The following is a 17,346-nucleotide window of genomic DNA, read 5'->3' as shown; positions in this document are numbered from 1 at the left end:
ATGATATAAAACAAGTAAGGCTATAATCAGTGAATATACTCACCAATCCTCAATTTGGCTAGATTCACACCTAACAGTTCATCAAAACAAATGGAGCGCCTCTGGCAGTCTCACCTGCATTACGCAAATTCAATATAGCAGCAATGCTGACTTTCAAAACGACTACAGAATAATTATTCACCAAAACACCATTCATATGATAATAACATACTATGTTCATCGACCCTAATTTAACAGGGGGCGTGGAAACGTGGAGCTGAGGCTTCAGCCCCCCACTTTTTTTCCAGAACCATGTACAAAAAATGTAAAAAAAGATGGCCAAAATGACCAATGACCACTTCTGCTATCATCCCAATTCCCAATGTGGAAAAAAAAGATAGCCCGTTTAAAATTATTTCCTACCCTCAGTGCTACCCTGCTCACTGTTGATTAGCGAAAATACAAATCACAAAGCAAATATGAATTCAAATATTCAATAGTGATATTATCAACAAAAGAGCTATGCTAGTCTAATTTCATGAATTCCATGAAAATTAAACTAATTTTGTGACATTTAAAGGTCAAGTGCACCCCAAAGAAAAGTTGATTTGAATAAATAGAGAAAAATCAAACTAGCATAATTTCATCAAAATCGGATGTAAAATAAGAAAGTTATGGCATTTTAAAGTTTCGCTTATTTTTCACAAAACAGTGATATGCACAACTCAGTGACATGCAAATGAGTCAGTCATCCGGGGGGGCCACTTCCATTGATGAGTGGATACCATGCGCGACCATGGGGTCTTGAAAAGCACCCTAAACACATATTTTCCATATTCTCAAAATGCACCCCTTAACAAGTATTGGTGTGTGAAACCCTACCCTTAACAAGTATTGGAAACAAATACTATTGGCAAGTATTTCCAGAACTGAGCCACTAAACAAGTACAGCGATGTTATTTTCCATATTCTGAAAATTAATGCACCCCTTAACAAGTACTAAGAATTACAGAGTCAGAGATATTTTATTGTTATGTCACGCGTCCATCGGTTTTACCTTTAGACACCATTGTTTTGGTTTAGTACGGCCCCACTTTCCACACCTGGCCAAATCGGACTCTAAACATAAAGTGTTGGGGCAAAAAGGACATCCTTTATAAAACATTTTGATTTTGTTTTATCATCCCCGCATATTTGACCCTAAACACGTATATTTTTCCGAGCGAAATAGATACCCTTTTTTCAATAGTTTTGTGTTTTTGACACCCTTATCACGTTGCACCTTTTTACGTTTTTTTTGGTCGCGCATGGTATCCACTCGTCAATGAAGTGGCCCCCCCCCCCCCCGGGTCAGTCACTATTTCTTTTGTTTTTTATTGTTTGAATTATACAATATTTCATTTTTTACAGTTATGATGAGAACCAACTTGACTGAACCATATAATCATATAGTATTATCAAATGCTAATTCAATATGTTCAGTGAGGAATTAAAGTTTGTTTCACTTGTCAATGAGAAAATTAGAATATTTCATATTTCATATAATAAAATACAAAAGAAATAGTGAGTGGATGACGTCATCAGTCTCCTCATTTATATACCGACCAGGATCAGGATGTGCATATAACTGTTTTGTGAAATTAAACAAAACTTTAGAATGTCATAACTTTCTTATTTTACATCCGATTCTGATTAGAGTTTCAGTGTTATGCTTGTTGGATTTTTCTCTTTTTATTCACATAAACTTTTTGTTGGGGTGGACTTGTCCTTTAAACAAATTTGTTAATCCAAGGAAGAAATGAGCAACTGATCCAGCAGGGAAATATTAACAAATTTGACCATCACCATCAATAATATGTCAGTTTGAAACTTTGATCATCATGTGATGTCGATGATAATCATTTGATTTCGATTCAAGGCCATATTTTACAATGTTATATAAGTTATAGGCCTGCGGCTATTATTATTTCAATTATTTAGCGTCACAAGTCTTGTCCCAAAATTTCATGATTACGTTTTGCAATTTAAATAGGGCCTATTTCATTAACATGATTAATGTCGAGTTACAATGTTTTAAACTAACTTAGGATTCAGGAATGGGATATCAAATTATCATTAAAAATATGAAGTCAAGAAGACAATTTAAGTAACATTAGACAATTCTTTGTCATGAAAGAAGCTGCAATATTATATAGGCGTAATATAGATCTAGGTCTACTAGATCTAGGCGAATAGGCCCATCTAGGCTGCTACTTGCTAGGCATAGAATTAGAATAGGCCTAGTCAATAGATCCATGGCATGCTACTTGGTAGGAATCCTCCAAAAGACGCCATAAAGGTGTTTAAACTGGAGGTGTGTCGCGTACGGTCACCAGCTTAAGGTTCCGATTTTATGGTTTTTTTGAGTGCTGACTTAAAAGTTGCTAAGGATGGTTGGGATATAACTGAGGAGGGGAGATGGTTACCTGTAACAGTTAGGCCTAGATGTGAATTCAAATATCTGATTGAAAACAAAAGCTATTATATATTGGTTTTGATCTTGAAAGTCCTGATGGTCCTGAACTTGTCTTGGCCTGGTGAGCTGGTGGTATATCTCGCACAGACATGAAAGACTCTAGCGTCGTACCACAGGATACAGCTACAGTGCAGATAAATTTTCTATCATTAATTGGCTTGAGCTTGCCGGCCGCGCCCCCGGTGTTTCTCTCTGCTAGCGCTAGCGCTTGCTCGCGCTCGCTCGATCAGATCGATCCTCCTGCAAGATCCTTGCAGGAGGATCTTGGTTCCGATCTCGGCCCACTAAAAACTCGGCCAGATAAGGGCTTTGGGGAGCACACCCATGGCCCATAGATTTTCCCAGGGGTGCTGCGTCAGTATTATTTTCCTTAGGCAGCACCCCCTGGAATTCTGGTAGGTGTGTCAAATTAGATTCATGTATATAAAATGACCAACATTTCTTGAAACCCTTTTTTCTTTCTTTCTCATTTTTTTTGCTTATGGGCCAAAACGACTTCCCCTCCCCCTTCTTTTTTATATATATTTTTTTTACTTGTCAAATTTACTTCATCACCACAGGAGTCGATCCCTGCTTAGCTCGCAAATTTCTGAAGTGCAAAAATAAAATAAAATTGTAATGTTGCACACAAATCACGGCAAATTAACCAAATACAATATCAACTCACGGTACAAAATTATGATTTCTCCTCGCACACACCGCGGGTAATGATTCCATCTATCAACGGCAATTTCAATATGTATCCGAGGCATAAACAAATTCTGCAATGAATAAACAAGAAAATGGCATGCATAGCGGATCCAGCCTTGTACTTACCTGTATATTAATTCCATCAAACTACACTTGATAAATACCCTTTCAGGACAGTATTATATTTTTGCTAGCGATTTGTGTGCTCGCCGCAGTGGCGTAGCTAGATTTTTTTTTCCTGGGGGGTCCTTGGTTTTTCAGGGGGGGCACCGGCCATTTTGTCCGATGTGTATGTGTGTCACAAGGGCGGATCCGACTTTCGCCAATAGGGGACGAGGCCCGAAATTATCTTCACCTATATTTTCCCCGATAAGTCACTTCTTAGTTTTATTATGATACAACATAAACATGAAATAATCTCATAAGCCTTATAAAAAAAAAAAGCGCGAGCGATTTTTTTTTTTTACTTTCATGTACTTTGTCTCGAAAATTGAATATTCTGGGCAATGTTATGTGTGATCCTGAACAAGATTCGTATGTAACTAGATGGTTACTGAGAACGCCAAGCACGAGCAGAAATTTGTATTAACTGTTCTAGCATTATCTAAAAGGGAACTGTTAAGGACTGCTTACAGATATATTTCAATAATGCGAGCGCGAAGCGCGAGCAAATTTTTTTTAGTCCCGACTTAAAAAATTGTCATTCTAAACACTTTTTGTATTAATAAATCGGATAGGTATATGTAACTAAACAATTGTTGCGAGCGCGAAGCGCGAGAGGAAGAAAAAAGTTGAGATTATAGAGCTAAAAGCAGGACACTCTATTCATATTTTGTAAATCATTAATAGGATATAGTGAATTGGGTATTATGCGATCGTGAAGCGTGAGCAGACAATTATTGATATTCTAATGTGAAACTTGATAATTTAAGTACAATATGCAAACGCGCATGTTTTAGATTTAGACCTAGAATCTGGGCATTCTGAATATATTTGTTTAATAGAACATTTTTATATGGAATACACGTAGACAATATGAACTTGGCAACAAACAATGTGACAATTAAAGCAACGTGAGCTTAAAATGCTGATATGTAGACCATAAAACGGACATTTTACAGAGCACTTAAATTTGTAAATGAAAAAAAAAATAATGAAAGCTCGATATCCGAGCTAAAATATGTTGTATATTGACTTCAAAACTTGCTCCATATCATCCTATTGAGCAAGATATGAATCTAATCGAACAGGCAATTCTGGCGCGAAGCGCAAGCAAAAATTTTATAGTAACATGAAAGATTTTTTTTTTGCAAATCTTCCCCTCACATTATTTCATTCACTCGTCTTCCTCCTCTTCTTTTTTTATTCTGTCTTTCTTTTTCTTTTCTTCTTTCTCCTTTTTTTTGCTCTGCCAATTTTTTTCTGCGGGGCACACCAAATCTCAGGGGGCACGTGCCCCAGCCTCCCCCCCCCCGTAGCTACGCCACTGGCTCGCCGCATTAACGGTGAAAGTGGGGGCAGTTATTTTCTTTAGAAGGAGCAAACAAAGCGGGAAAAAATGATTTAGATATGCATCATGCCTATATATTGAGCCCAATATGAGGGGGCTATAGATGTTACATCACAGTGAAATTTAAGAAATCGCGAGCAAGAGGGCGAAGTGAGTGAGGAAAATTTTGACATCCAATGTGATAGATTTTGACTTTAAGTAGCATTCCAAATATAATATAATATTTCACCCTTCTCTCTTTCCTTTCAGTCTTCGCTTTTAGAAATCATAATATATTTTTTTATCATATATGAAAATTGATCATTTTAACTATTTGAAATAATAGTAAGAAAAAAAACACTAGGGCCGGGAATTATCAAGTAAGCCCTCAGGTTTCCATTCCTAGATAAAGAGGGAGGGTGGGGGAGCCTATATGTGGCCGATCGTAAATTAGGGTCTTCAGGAGGAGCAAGTGAGAAAAATTGTAACATTTTTATAACGAAAATCCAATTTTATGATAGATTTTGACATTATATTAAGAATATAATATCATGTTTCACCCTTTACCCTTTTCTCTTTCCTTTTCTTCCTTCTCCACTTTTAAAAGTCATAATATCTATTTTCTCTCATATGAAAATTGAAAATTATTAACTACAAAAATAATAACAACGGGAATATCAAGTAAGCCATCAGGTTCCATATATGTTTTCAAAAAGAAAAACAAGAGGGGGCGGGGGTGAGGGTGTATTTGTGAAGTAGACGAGGGGCTTTCAGAAGGAGCGAGTTTGATTCGACACAAGTTTTGGCGGACGAGTTGAACATTTTGCATGCAGGAAGCTAAAATGGCACCTCCTCCAGATAGAGCGTTTGGTGGTTATCGACTTTTTGTGGGAGATATTGGAACAAGAGTTGGAAAGAACGATTTGGAGAGAGAATTCGATCGTTATGGCCCTATTACAGATGTATGGGTAGCAAGGTACGCAATATGTAGTCAAAGTATAAAGAAATAATTATAATAAGGACTGTAAATTGCGCTTTCGCACAGCCACAGGCGAAGGCCAACAACTCTCCTCAGCCAGGCTCTGCTAGCGCTAGCTCCAGCCCAGTCGCGACCGCGCCGCGTCTGGGCCGGGCAGGCTAGCGTCGCGTCGGCGCCATGTCATAAGGGTCTTGAACGCCACTTTGTTTTACGTATGGGGTGTAGCCAGGAGGCTCCTACTAGTACTAGGACCTGAGAGTAAAAATCAAGATTTGCTAACGTATGCTATTACTAGGTACCAGTAGATTCTATGTGACAAAAAAAGAATAAAAATTCATCTTGGTAACACTAGTATAGACCTTATCGCAAATAGCGTCTGTCGCGTGAGGGCGTCTGTCATCGCAGAGGATCACGGGATGCGAAAGGGGGCAAACGCAGAATCGGCTTTTGGGAAGCCATACAACGCCATATGTTTTGTGCAGTGTCACTCAAAATCCAGGCTTTTTAAAAAGTCTGATTTCTTCGTATTTAAATTACTTTGGATACTTGAATGTGGATTTATAGAACAATCTATGTATCATGATTGCCCAGTGAAAGTATGAACTCAATACTCACCATATTTTCGAAGTTTTATGGGGCTAAACTTGGGAAGATTTTGTGGGAAAAGTGAGACGGTGATTGCGGGTCAATGCCGATCGACTTTAGAAAAGAGCAATAAGTCGGCGATCCCAATTAGATAGCAAATTTTTCCATTAAAGAATATTCATGAGAATCATAATGTAGACCATATATTCTCCATATAATTTAGCAATATAGTTTTGTTATTTTGGGGCAAATATAGTCCTCCTTTGCAACTCGGGCTCTTTAGTTTGATCATACAAGCTCTATATAGGGGGTGAGACAAATCTAAAGTATATAAAAAATAAGCTATATATATATATATATATATATATGTATATATGTATATATATATATATATATATATACATATATATATATATATATATATATATATATATATATATATATATATATATATATATATATATATATATATATATATATATATATATACAGTATATATATTTATTTATATCATATACATAATGAAGGACATATACAAATGACATGCAGATTAAATAAATCCCTGAATTTGAAACATCCCTCCAACTCTGTAATTTTATTTTGTCTGAAATTTAGTAGATGATGGATATATAATTCATATAAATGATATAAATTTCATTCTTTTGATAAAACATCTTATTTCAACATTTACATCTTCAATTTATTTCATCGCATTCAGTCACTTCTCTTACAGATCACCTTCCTCATTAATTTCTTTTTGTATCTTATTTTTCTCTTAATATTATTTTCATCTATTCTCATTTTTTATTTTTTTCTCATTATTTCATTCATTATTTTGTCTAAGCATGCCAATGATTAAACTTCAGAATGTCCGACCACGATCCTGAATAATATGCAACTATTATGTAGCCTACTCTGTGGAGAGAAAAAGAAAACACAGCTCGGTTTTTAGGCCTACTGAATAAAATCATGATTGAGATAATTATTTATGAAACATGTATTCTTGACTATCGATTGATATTACAAACATACATAACTAGAATAAAGTAATCAAATGTACTGCAGAGTTTGTTTTATTGATCATCATTTTATTTTTGCTTGGAATTAGGGACCAATTTCCTCCACTGCCTCGCCGACGTACGTACACTGTCCCCAGGGCCGAGAGTGCATGCCCACTGTCCGTGCATGCAAGCACACTGCACAGCAGCTGCGCAGCTCAAAACACGCACAGACAGTGCGCGAAAATGAAAGAAAATTATACTTTTCTTCATAAAATCTGTGGTAATTCTTGCAGCTATAGACAGCACATCTATCCCTGCCACCCATGATTAAGAAGAAAAGTGATGTTAGACTCTGGAACAAATATGACGAGGCGTTTACTGGAAGTTAGCAAAATGTTGGCTGCGGGCGTCGATCGTATTTTGATACACTATGGAAATCGTACACTTTATTGTCGGCTGCTTGCGCTCGCATGGTCGCATCTGGACAACAGCGGCGCTATTGCCCCCTTTGCGATCCCATGATCCTTTGCGTGAATCTATTTGCGATAAGGTCTATAGTGACGTATTGTATTACCGGACACTATCATATTTCCGGACGCGCATATAACTGCGTAGGAAATCAATTTCGTACCGTAAGACTTCCGCAGTTCAATATCACAGATCAATTCAAAGAACGAGATTGCAAAAACAAGGCGAAAATATAACTTTTACCTTATTTTTCTCTAAAAATGACAGAAAATGCTTGAAATAACATATAACACAGTTTTGGCATTAACAATTGATCCCAATTGATCTATTTTCTGATTGAAATACGGACCTGATTTGCCGAATTTCAATCTCGTACGCTCCATCGATTAAATCGTCGACGGCTAGTTCTCAATGTTCCCGGTACCGGTACCCCGGCCGTGCGCGAGGTTTACCGTGTTGGAGAGCCATCAATGATCGACAGCGCATCGATAGAACTTAACTTGATGACTGAGTCTTACGATATGAACGAGCATCATTAACACTTGGAAGTGCAATATCGAACGCGCAATTAAAAAAAAGGAAATTAGTTAGCAAACGCAAATTTATAACAAAGATCTGATCAGAATCGTTATAAGAAAGCAAACAAAAACTTAGAATTTACTCATGAGATGATTAATCTCGAAAAAAATCACACCAATTCTTTCTTACATCATTATAATCAAGAATATTTTTACCCGTCCGGCGCGCGTCCGGAATTACAATATAATTTGTCACGCACGAAAATAATTGTTTTTCGCGGAGGGGTATGCGGCAAGTGCGGTGCAAAGAAAATGGTTGGAAAATATAAAATAATTTCATCATATTCATGATTTTCAGAATATTTGGAATAGCAAGTGATAATTTTTCTTGATTGTATTTCCTCTAGTTGTCTTTTTTAAAGCACTGAAATGAAAGTGTCCGGCAATAGGATACACTGCCATAACAGTTAGGCCTATTGATTGAAAGCTTTTAAAATTGACCTTTCAAATGATACCAAGAAGTGAAGAACTCTTAATTTTCATCAAAAAATTATAGGCCCTAAAGTTATTCCAGTTTAAGATGTGCATATTCATCCAAATTTATGGTCATTGTCTTAATGTAAAGTCAATAGAATACAAAACTGATTTTTGTGACCATTTTGAACCCAAGTCTTCAACAGGCTCTAAAGTTAGTGTCTAACTTCTTTGTTTTTGACTGAGCCCTTTTGATTTTGTAATTTAGGTATCAATGCCATGGAAAGGTGAAAGAAAGCCCAATTGATGTGTAATAATGTCACTTTGTAATTTTTTTTCTTAATATGTGTAAAATAATTTCTTCTGATTAAATATGCAAATTGCGCAAAATAACAATTACTCGCCTCCTTTTTTGCCAAATGAAGGTGATCATGATAGATTAGATTATTAGATAATTTATATAATTTAGTTGGCATCAAACAGTATCATGTAGTCTTTGTAGATAATTTCCTAAATGAATTGTGTTCAAAGTATTTTTTTTTGTATTAGCTAATGTATTTCTTTGTTTTTCTGATATAAATTACAAGCTCTTTTTCAACTTTAGTATTGTGTACATGTATGTGCTGGGGTCTTCTTTACATATGAAAATTATCATTCCTTTTGTACTTAGTATGACTAAATAAAATTACCTTGTGTGCTATTTTCTGATGTATTTGATTGTTTCATCAATTCCTTAAGTATTCTATTGTTTCAACAATTTTTTATATATAAATATATATGTAGCTTTTGATTTTAGAGATAATGGACATTTGATTGCAATTTTTCGGAGGGATAAGCAGCTGAGTGTAAAATATGTATGTAGCATTGTATGCAATTTTTTACAAGTATCAAGAAGGATAGAAATTAAGCTTTAATATATTCTATCATTTTCAATGCATTTCTTAGATTTGTATACATACATGTTATAACAAAGGCCCTGTTTCAGCTCTCTTTTTTAAGAAAAATAAATAAATTCAGATTCTAGAGACAGAGTGAAATCACTGCACATAAATGTACATTATCAGTGATAAGCTACAATAAACTGAAACTAACTGAATATTTTTTTATTGAAATAAGTTTTATTCAATTCTCATTTTTTTTCTTTGTTATTGTGCCATAAATTTTAGTGTCACTATATCAGGCCACCATGATATACACTGTAAACTATGGTTTTGGCTGCTTAAAATGGTCCACCACTAAAACATGTTAGCATGAAGCCATGTTATGTATGAAGGGGAAGGGAGGGGGGGGGGGTAACTTAAGAGGATAGTCACACATTGATGGATATCTTTAGAACTACTAAAAAATATCATTTGATAAGATTATGTGTGCCAAAAATCTCATAATTGGAGCAGTTGTATGATTTCCTTGCTTGCCAAAAAAAAGTGTGGCCAGTCATTTTCAGATTAAAATAAAAATAAAGGTGACCCATGTCTGCGCATCCAAACACCATGTTGGGTTATTTGGTGTAAAAGGAGCTGCATTTTGAGGCCTTCATAGGAGCACAGTGGCAAATTGCCCATTGACTGTGTACAACTGATAGCCCAGCTCTGCACAGCGATTCAGAGACCGCTAATTGGTCCATCACACAGATCACGTCATGACCACATGGTCACCCAAATAATTTATTGAGGTCGTGACCGTCGTGTTCAGAAGTATCGCTAACGATATCACGGCTCCGTAACACGAAGGTTTGCGATGAATTGCAAATATGTAAGAGCCACACTGATTGGTTCCTGTTCAGTGTTTTAAACCAAATGCGCATGCAACCTTGATCTTGATTGGCCAGTCCATTTAGCGATTGATCGCTAATCTTTGTGTTACGGAGCCCAGGTCACTTTGTCTACATATGAAAATGGTCTTGGTTCGTGATCAGATTGCTCAAGTATCGATCAAAATTTATCGAGACTCAGAAATTTCATAATGCTCCAAAACCTTGGAAATCAATTGACTTTGTGCACATTGCGATAGATTCTACAAACACGATGCAATATCTAGGTATTTCGTAAGATTTCGATGGAAAAGAAAGAACTAATCAACATTTGCTTATCTTTGCGGTATCGGAGTAAACAGATCCTCCGAAAATACCTTTCATAATTCATACATGAAATATAGGAACCTGAAATTCTAGGTTGAGTTTGGTATGAGATGATAAAAAGAGGATTGCAGACTTGTTTTGATGGAATACTGTGTCTGGCACTGGGAGGCTTGCACTGCGCATGCTTACTATATTTTCATTCAGAAATTGGCTCGCGGCAGTGGCTGGATGACGTCACGTATATGTGTCATCGCCTGCTAGTGGTGAACGCAATGCTATCCATTCTATACAATTTGCCACTAAGGAAATGCCTGAATTTCAATATACTTTATTTTGGCTCAGATTTTTAATTAATATCTATCTATTACAGACTTTGCAGTTGTTGTCATTGCATGTCTCCTTTCATTAGAATTGTGCAGATACACATATTCAAAGACAAGGCACACCATACAGTATCTTCGTCAATTTTTCGGTTGATTTTAGGATTTTCCTATTTGATATATTTTATTGATACAGGAATCCTCCTGGTTTTGCCTTTGTGGTTTACATGTACCGTGAAGATGCTGATCGAGCTGTCAGATCACTGGATGGAAGGTACGGTAATATTTTATTGAAGCCATGTTTTCAATTTAAAGTCTAAAAATTTTTGAAAATAAAAATTGGTGACCTTGATGATTTCTGATTATAAATTCCATCCATTCATTTATCGATCATTCTCTACATGTTTTGATATAAAACCATAATTATGATATAAAAACCATGATTATTATTCCTCATCAATGTGTTGCCAATCAAGATCTTAATGGTCATTTTCCTTTTAAAAATACATCGCAATATCATCTTTACTGGTTTATATTATGACTTTTAAAAAGATCAAATGTTTGAATACCTTTTTCATTGATTAAGAAAATCTTTTTGTTCCCACTAATAATTTGAATTCCTCTTTCTGTTTCAGATTGATGTGTGGCAGGAGGGTCCGTGTTGAGCACGCTCGCCCCTACCCTGGACCTCCACCACCCCGTAAAAGCAACGATTATGGTTCCAACAGAAGTTTTGGTCGCAGAAGAAGCAGGTATTATTCTTGGATCCTACTTTGTTGGTAATCTTGTTACTTTTCCCCTAAATATTTCACTTAGATGGAACCATTTGGGGTGTGGTGGTTTGCTTGGAAGCCTTCCAATTTTCTTTATTATTCTTGGATGAAAAATAATTCTTATGATGAGAAAAGCCTTTTAGAGATCAATTCAATTGAAACTTATATTATCATAATGAAACATATATATATTTTGTCTCTGGGGGGGGGGGTGGCTGATAACAGTCAATCAGCCTGTTGGCACACGACGGAGCCAAATGTGTTTTCCATCAAATTTGTTTTCACCTAAAATATAAATTTTTCAGGGGCTTGTACTGACATCTTAGTATCCAGGTAGACCTGTTTGAATGTTAAAATGTTGGACCTTCAAATTTGATTCAAGCATTATTTTTCTAATAATTGGCAATTAATTCAAAGTAAAGGTCATTTTATTATTTTTTTGTTCTTGTTTAGAATTCTATTATTAGTCTAAAATTGATACACATCAGACGAAATCTACTCATTCACTTTTATCTCAAGGCCAGGGTATTATATCACTTTGGGCATTGAGTATGGCTTGTTAATATCTTTAATCCAGTCCATGGATGTCAAAGTAACTCCTAATATATTTAACATGAAAATTTTGCTAAATTTTACTCAAAAATTTGCACAATCAATGACTTCCAGCCTCAAAGAGCATGCGCTACATGAAAATGTAGACAGGTGAGAAATAACCAGTGCGAGGCACAGCAGCAGCGACATCCTTCGACACAATCAAGCCTGCAGAGGGCGCACTCACTCACAATCCTTACCAATTTTACGCAAGCCCAACCTCTCTGGTCTTACCAAGCCTCCAAGTTTGACTCATTTTCGCAACCCAACCGCCCTCAAACTTGACCAGTCTTTATCTCACTGCTAAGGCTTCCCTGCTATATTATGACCCAAAGTTCACCGACCTTCAAGTCACCTTTAACCTCTGACATTTGTACCTAGCTGCCTGTGCTGGCTGCTGATTAAATAATGTCTAGCCGCAGGATCAGAGTAGGTAAATACAGTGCATGGTATTTATTGACCTGAGTGAGTGTGTAATGTATGTTGTACAAATATTTACTTTCTATCTGTATTTACATGAACCTCAAATTCAAGCATCTACAAATTCGCATTTTACATGGCGATGTCTTATTTATGGCATCTTATGGCTCTTAACAAGGATCAACTATGAAGATTTTGAAGATTGTAAGTCAGAAACAAGTTCAGATAAGGATAAATTTGTTTATGATTTTCACAAAGTGCTCACATACATGTAAGGTGTGAGAAGAAATGGGGAAGTGGTGACATCAGTGGTTTCATGATATGCAAATGAAAGTTGGAAAAGAAGCGATAAAAAGAAACAATGTTGGTATAGCTTTATTCAGAATAGATAGAGGGATAATGATAGGATTTTGTTTTATTTTACATGGATGAATTAATCTTTTTCTCTTCAATCCTTAGGAGAAGCTTGTTTGCTTACATCTAGAATCCTCATCCAATGTCCACTTTATTTACTATAGTCTGCATTTCTCTTGATTTTTTTTTAATCCCTTTAGATCTAGGGACAGGAGAAGGTCACGTTCAAGGTCACCTTACCGGAGGAGATCCCGATCAAGGTCACGCTCGTACTCGCATTCCCGTGATCGATACTCCAGTCGCAGAAGAAGCCATAGGTCTCGAACCAGGTCACGCTCCCCACACAGGTCTAGAGACAAGTCCAGGTCCCCAAGGAGGTCCAGAACCCCAAGAAGGTCCAGGTCCCCTAGGAGGTCCAGAACACCAAGAAGGTCTAGATCCCCAAGGAGGTCCAGGACAAGATCCCCCAGGAAGTCGAGGTCTAGGTCCAAGACACCAAGGAGGTCTAGGTCGAGGTCTAGGTCTCAAACTCCAAGGAAATCAAGGTCCCGGTCCAAGTCTCGTAGATCAAGAACACCCGAGAAAAGATATTCAAAGTCTACTTCGAAGTCTCCAGCTCGGTCCAGAGCAAGGTCCAGGTCTCGGTCACCTTCAGAAGGAAGGTGAGTAATGTCAAACAAGACTTGTCTCTGTTTTGAGTCGTAGTTGTAAGGTCTTAGATATTTTTGTGAAATATTACATTTCTTTTATTCATATTGATGCTACATGTATAATGCTAAATGTGTAAAACTGCAAGATCATATTAGATACAAGTTTCTATAGCATAATGGTAACTTTGCCACCCAATGGTAAATTGAATGGAATCCCTTTTTTTATTGGCTATTGATCATCAATACCATGGCAATTACATCTGGACAGCAAAGTAAATATTATGCAACAGGGGCTTGATCTTTGATCACTATCACTAAGGCTGTGTTCTACTCAACATTGTATTGTCAGTGCTTTTATGAACAATGATGACAAAGTAGTGTTGTGATTAAAGATTTTTTACTTGATTGACTATCTTCTGCCATGTGCTAAAAATGTCAGGTATTATTAGAGTCCTTTATTATCTCATGAAAATTCAGGAAGAGCCTTTCGCAGGAGCTCTCCAGTTCTCGGAAGCGTCGAGGTAGCGAGAGGAGTACCGGGAGTCATCGTAGCGGAGGGGACCGAGAAACGATGGGACAGGACGAGGAGAACAACGGGCGTATGGACATAACTGAAGTAGCCCTTGCCAAACCACAAGATGAAGATCTGATAGAATGGTGAGATGATAGGATTGTCTTTCTTCCTAGGTAACTTGTCAATGGTCTTTGCTGCGTCTTTTAGCGGGAATTCTTCTATGATGATGCTAAGTGTCTTTTAATGGTGGCTTTCCCCATATTCCCTATTATGTGATTTAAATAGACCAGTTTGTAGTTACTTCATGGGCATTTCTTTCATTTCAAAGGACGATATCATGTTAGCATGCCTTACATTGCAGGATGAAGAAATTGAATAGACCAGTTGCCTATAATAGCACACCAATGAACACTTTATGAAGGTTTTGTTGCATTTTTACTTTGAATGCATTAGCATATTATGTTGTTGAAAGAATTTGGCCAAGTGTAAAGTACCAGTCAATAGTGAACGTATTGCTGTTGCTTCTTGTGGATCTTATGAAAACCCAATTCAAAAGAATATATGAATAATCAAGACATCAAAGTTGGTGCTTATCTCATTCAATATCTAACCAACACGTCGCGTAAGTACCGATGACCTTCTTGTGATCATGCGCAGAATGGATTACTAAATGATTTATTGAAATGTTAGAATTGGAAATTAAAAGCTGTTTCAAGTTTCCCTGTGGGGAAAGACGTGGCTCTGGCTTTTGTCAAGGTGCATAACGGGCTTGACTACCATTTAGTCTGATGCCTTTGTGACCTTGTCCAATGTGGATTGATTTCTCTTGTCTCCAATCAGTTCAATACAATTGCTGATTAACCATTTCACTTATCTAATATCTATAAACCAGAGGATTTTCTAAAAGCTTTATGTTACAGGTGCAATGACTTTACAGTCAGCTAGAACTTGTTCTATTGCTAAATGACGAATATAGCGCATAGAGTCATGATGATTTCACTATGATGTGCGCTATATGAGCAATGTTTATTATTATTTAAATGATGAACTCTAATTTTTCCTGGATATTTAAAAAAGCTAGATAAAATCTCTTATCCTAATCAAATTTTATGATGAAAAAAGACACGAGTATGATTGGTGACGATAATGATGGTGATGAATTCAAATGATAATGACGGTGATGATGGTAAAAATTATGATACTTTGGATGATTATGATGAAATTAAATGTTTGATATTTATCTCCCTCATGTTCCAGGAATCCATTGGACCAAAATGCTGAATATAAATCAGAAGACCGGGCAGAGAAATACGATAGAGAGAAAGAACAACTTGGCCAACAACTTGAAGAAAACTAAACTACTTATATCTATATATAATTTACATGTCCCTTATCTTTTGCATGCTCCTATGTCTGTATATGTTGCTGTATATGTGTGTGTATGCTTTCAATCTATGATGTTGCAAACTTTTGATTGAACATTTGATTCTCTCATTTGCATAGATTAAGGTGTTGGGTTTTCCTTGTGTCAAAAATCAATGGCCGGAATTAACATAGGGATCATGAGTTGTAACTTTGTGTTAAACCTCAGAGGTGTGTTATGCCTGGTTATGCTGATATGAAACTTGTATTCTCGTTTTTCACCATGAAAATGCATAATTTGACCTGAATATTAGAAGATGGAGGTTACAGCATTCTATTTATGTCACATGTTTTGGAAAATTAGTGCTTTTGGCATGATGGTACTGTCCTTGACATATATATTCATAAGTATATCCCTGTTTTATCCAAGTGGTAATGTAATGTTTATATTATTAAGATGATTTAACACCCGGGGTTGTTTCAGAAAGCCATTAAAATGCCTTGCCAAAAAGTTATTTTAGATTTGAACAAAATGTATTGTGATGGCCATTTTACCTTTGTCATTGGAATACAGGAGTGTTTTTACGGTATTGCGATCCCCTTGTTACCGGTTAATACCAGTTTCAATGTTGCAAAGATAAGTTGAAGAAATAATGTCGAGCCTTCTACAGAGCATCAAGGCTACATGATGAAACTGATGCATTATGGGTAAGGAGTCATGAACAGATTTAGTAGTTATGGGTGTTGCAACACAAAACCTAGAGACTAATCATGTGATTGATTTTTTTACAATTGATTGTAAACAGGGGCGGATCCAGGATTTTCCAAAAGGGGGGGGGCACATTTTTCGATTGAAAAAAATTGGAAAAAAAAGAGAAGAAAGGTTTTCAACCAAGAATTAAGTAGATTTCATCCGTGAAAAAAATTTGACAAGCAAAAGAAAAAAAGTCCTCACTTTCAAAGGGGGGGGCACATTTGTGTTTTAACGGCATTTTTAGATTACAAATTTTAACTGTGCCTCTCAAATGGGGGGGTACTAGTCGGCTGTGCCACCGTGCAACAAACCCCCACCCCGTGGATCCGCCAGTGATTGTACATTGTGGTCTATGCAATCACTTGTAAAACAATACAATATATTGCTAAGCTTTGTGTGATGGGGCCAAATGACTCGAATGGTATTCAAGGTGGTTGTAGCATTGTTGTTTTTTATAAATATTTCTGACCATTTATTATAGACTTAATTGATATTTTTGTGTCTATTTTTCAAAGAATTCTTTAAAAGAGTTGCTTTGTGATGCTAGTTTTGTAAATAAAATTTGTCTCTTTATTCTCTTTTGAGAAGATGAGAGTATTTTTTGATAAGTTTGGATGTACTATTTAGATTTGTATATGGGTATTGGGTTTTCACTTTGTGTTTATATACATGTGACTTCAGAGACTGCTTGTAGATAGCGAGAGAGCAACTAAAAACCAGGATGTGGTGTTGGTAAAATTCACCAGGCTAGGAATCGTTTTGGAACATTTAATCATTTTTCTATCTTTCTGAATTGAAGAACATGGATGCTTTTTTTTCAACGGTACATTCAG

The 17,346-nt window shown here is 36.3% G+C and overlaps 1 protein-coding gene across 2 annotated transcripts; it reads left to right on the top strand.

The window, feature by feature from the left end:
* The first annotated feature begins 5,476 nt into the window (after positions 1-5,476).
* On the top strand, positions 5,477-15,995 carry LOC121431707 (serine/arginine-rich splicing factor 7-like). 2 transcript variants are annotated; one of them, XM_041629363.1, is made up of 6 exons: positions 5,478-5,649; positions 11,292-11,369; positions 11,731-11,847; positions 13,434-13,895; positions 14,361-14,540; positions 15,655-15,995. In XM_041629363.1, the coding sequence occupies exons 1-6, from the start codon at positions 5,501-5,503 to the stop codon at positions 15,752-15,754; spliced, it is 1,086 nt and encodes a 361-aa protein (XP_041485297.1). In that variant the 5' UTR covers positions 5,478-5,500; the 3' UTR covers positions 15,755-15,995. The 2 variants fall into 2 exon arrangements, with proteins under 2 accessions (XP_041485298.1, XP_041485297.1); XM_041629364.1 differs by lacking the exon at positions 11,292-11,369 and having other exon boundaries at positions 5,477-5,649.
* The last annotated feature ends 1,351 nt before the right edge of the window (positions 15,996-17,346 follow it).

The sequence above is a fragment of the Lytechinus variegatus genome, chromosome 18, assembly GCF_018143015.1.
Source record: "Lytechinus variegatus isolate NC3 chromosome 18, Lvar_3.0, whole genome shotgun sequence".
Lineage (NCBI taxonomy): Eukaryota > Metazoa > Echinodermata > Echinoidea > Temnopleuroida > Toxopneustidae > Lytechinus > Lytechinus variegatus.
Note: the sequence above shows the minus strand (reverse complement) of the source record. Positions and strands in the feature narration are given on the sequence as shown.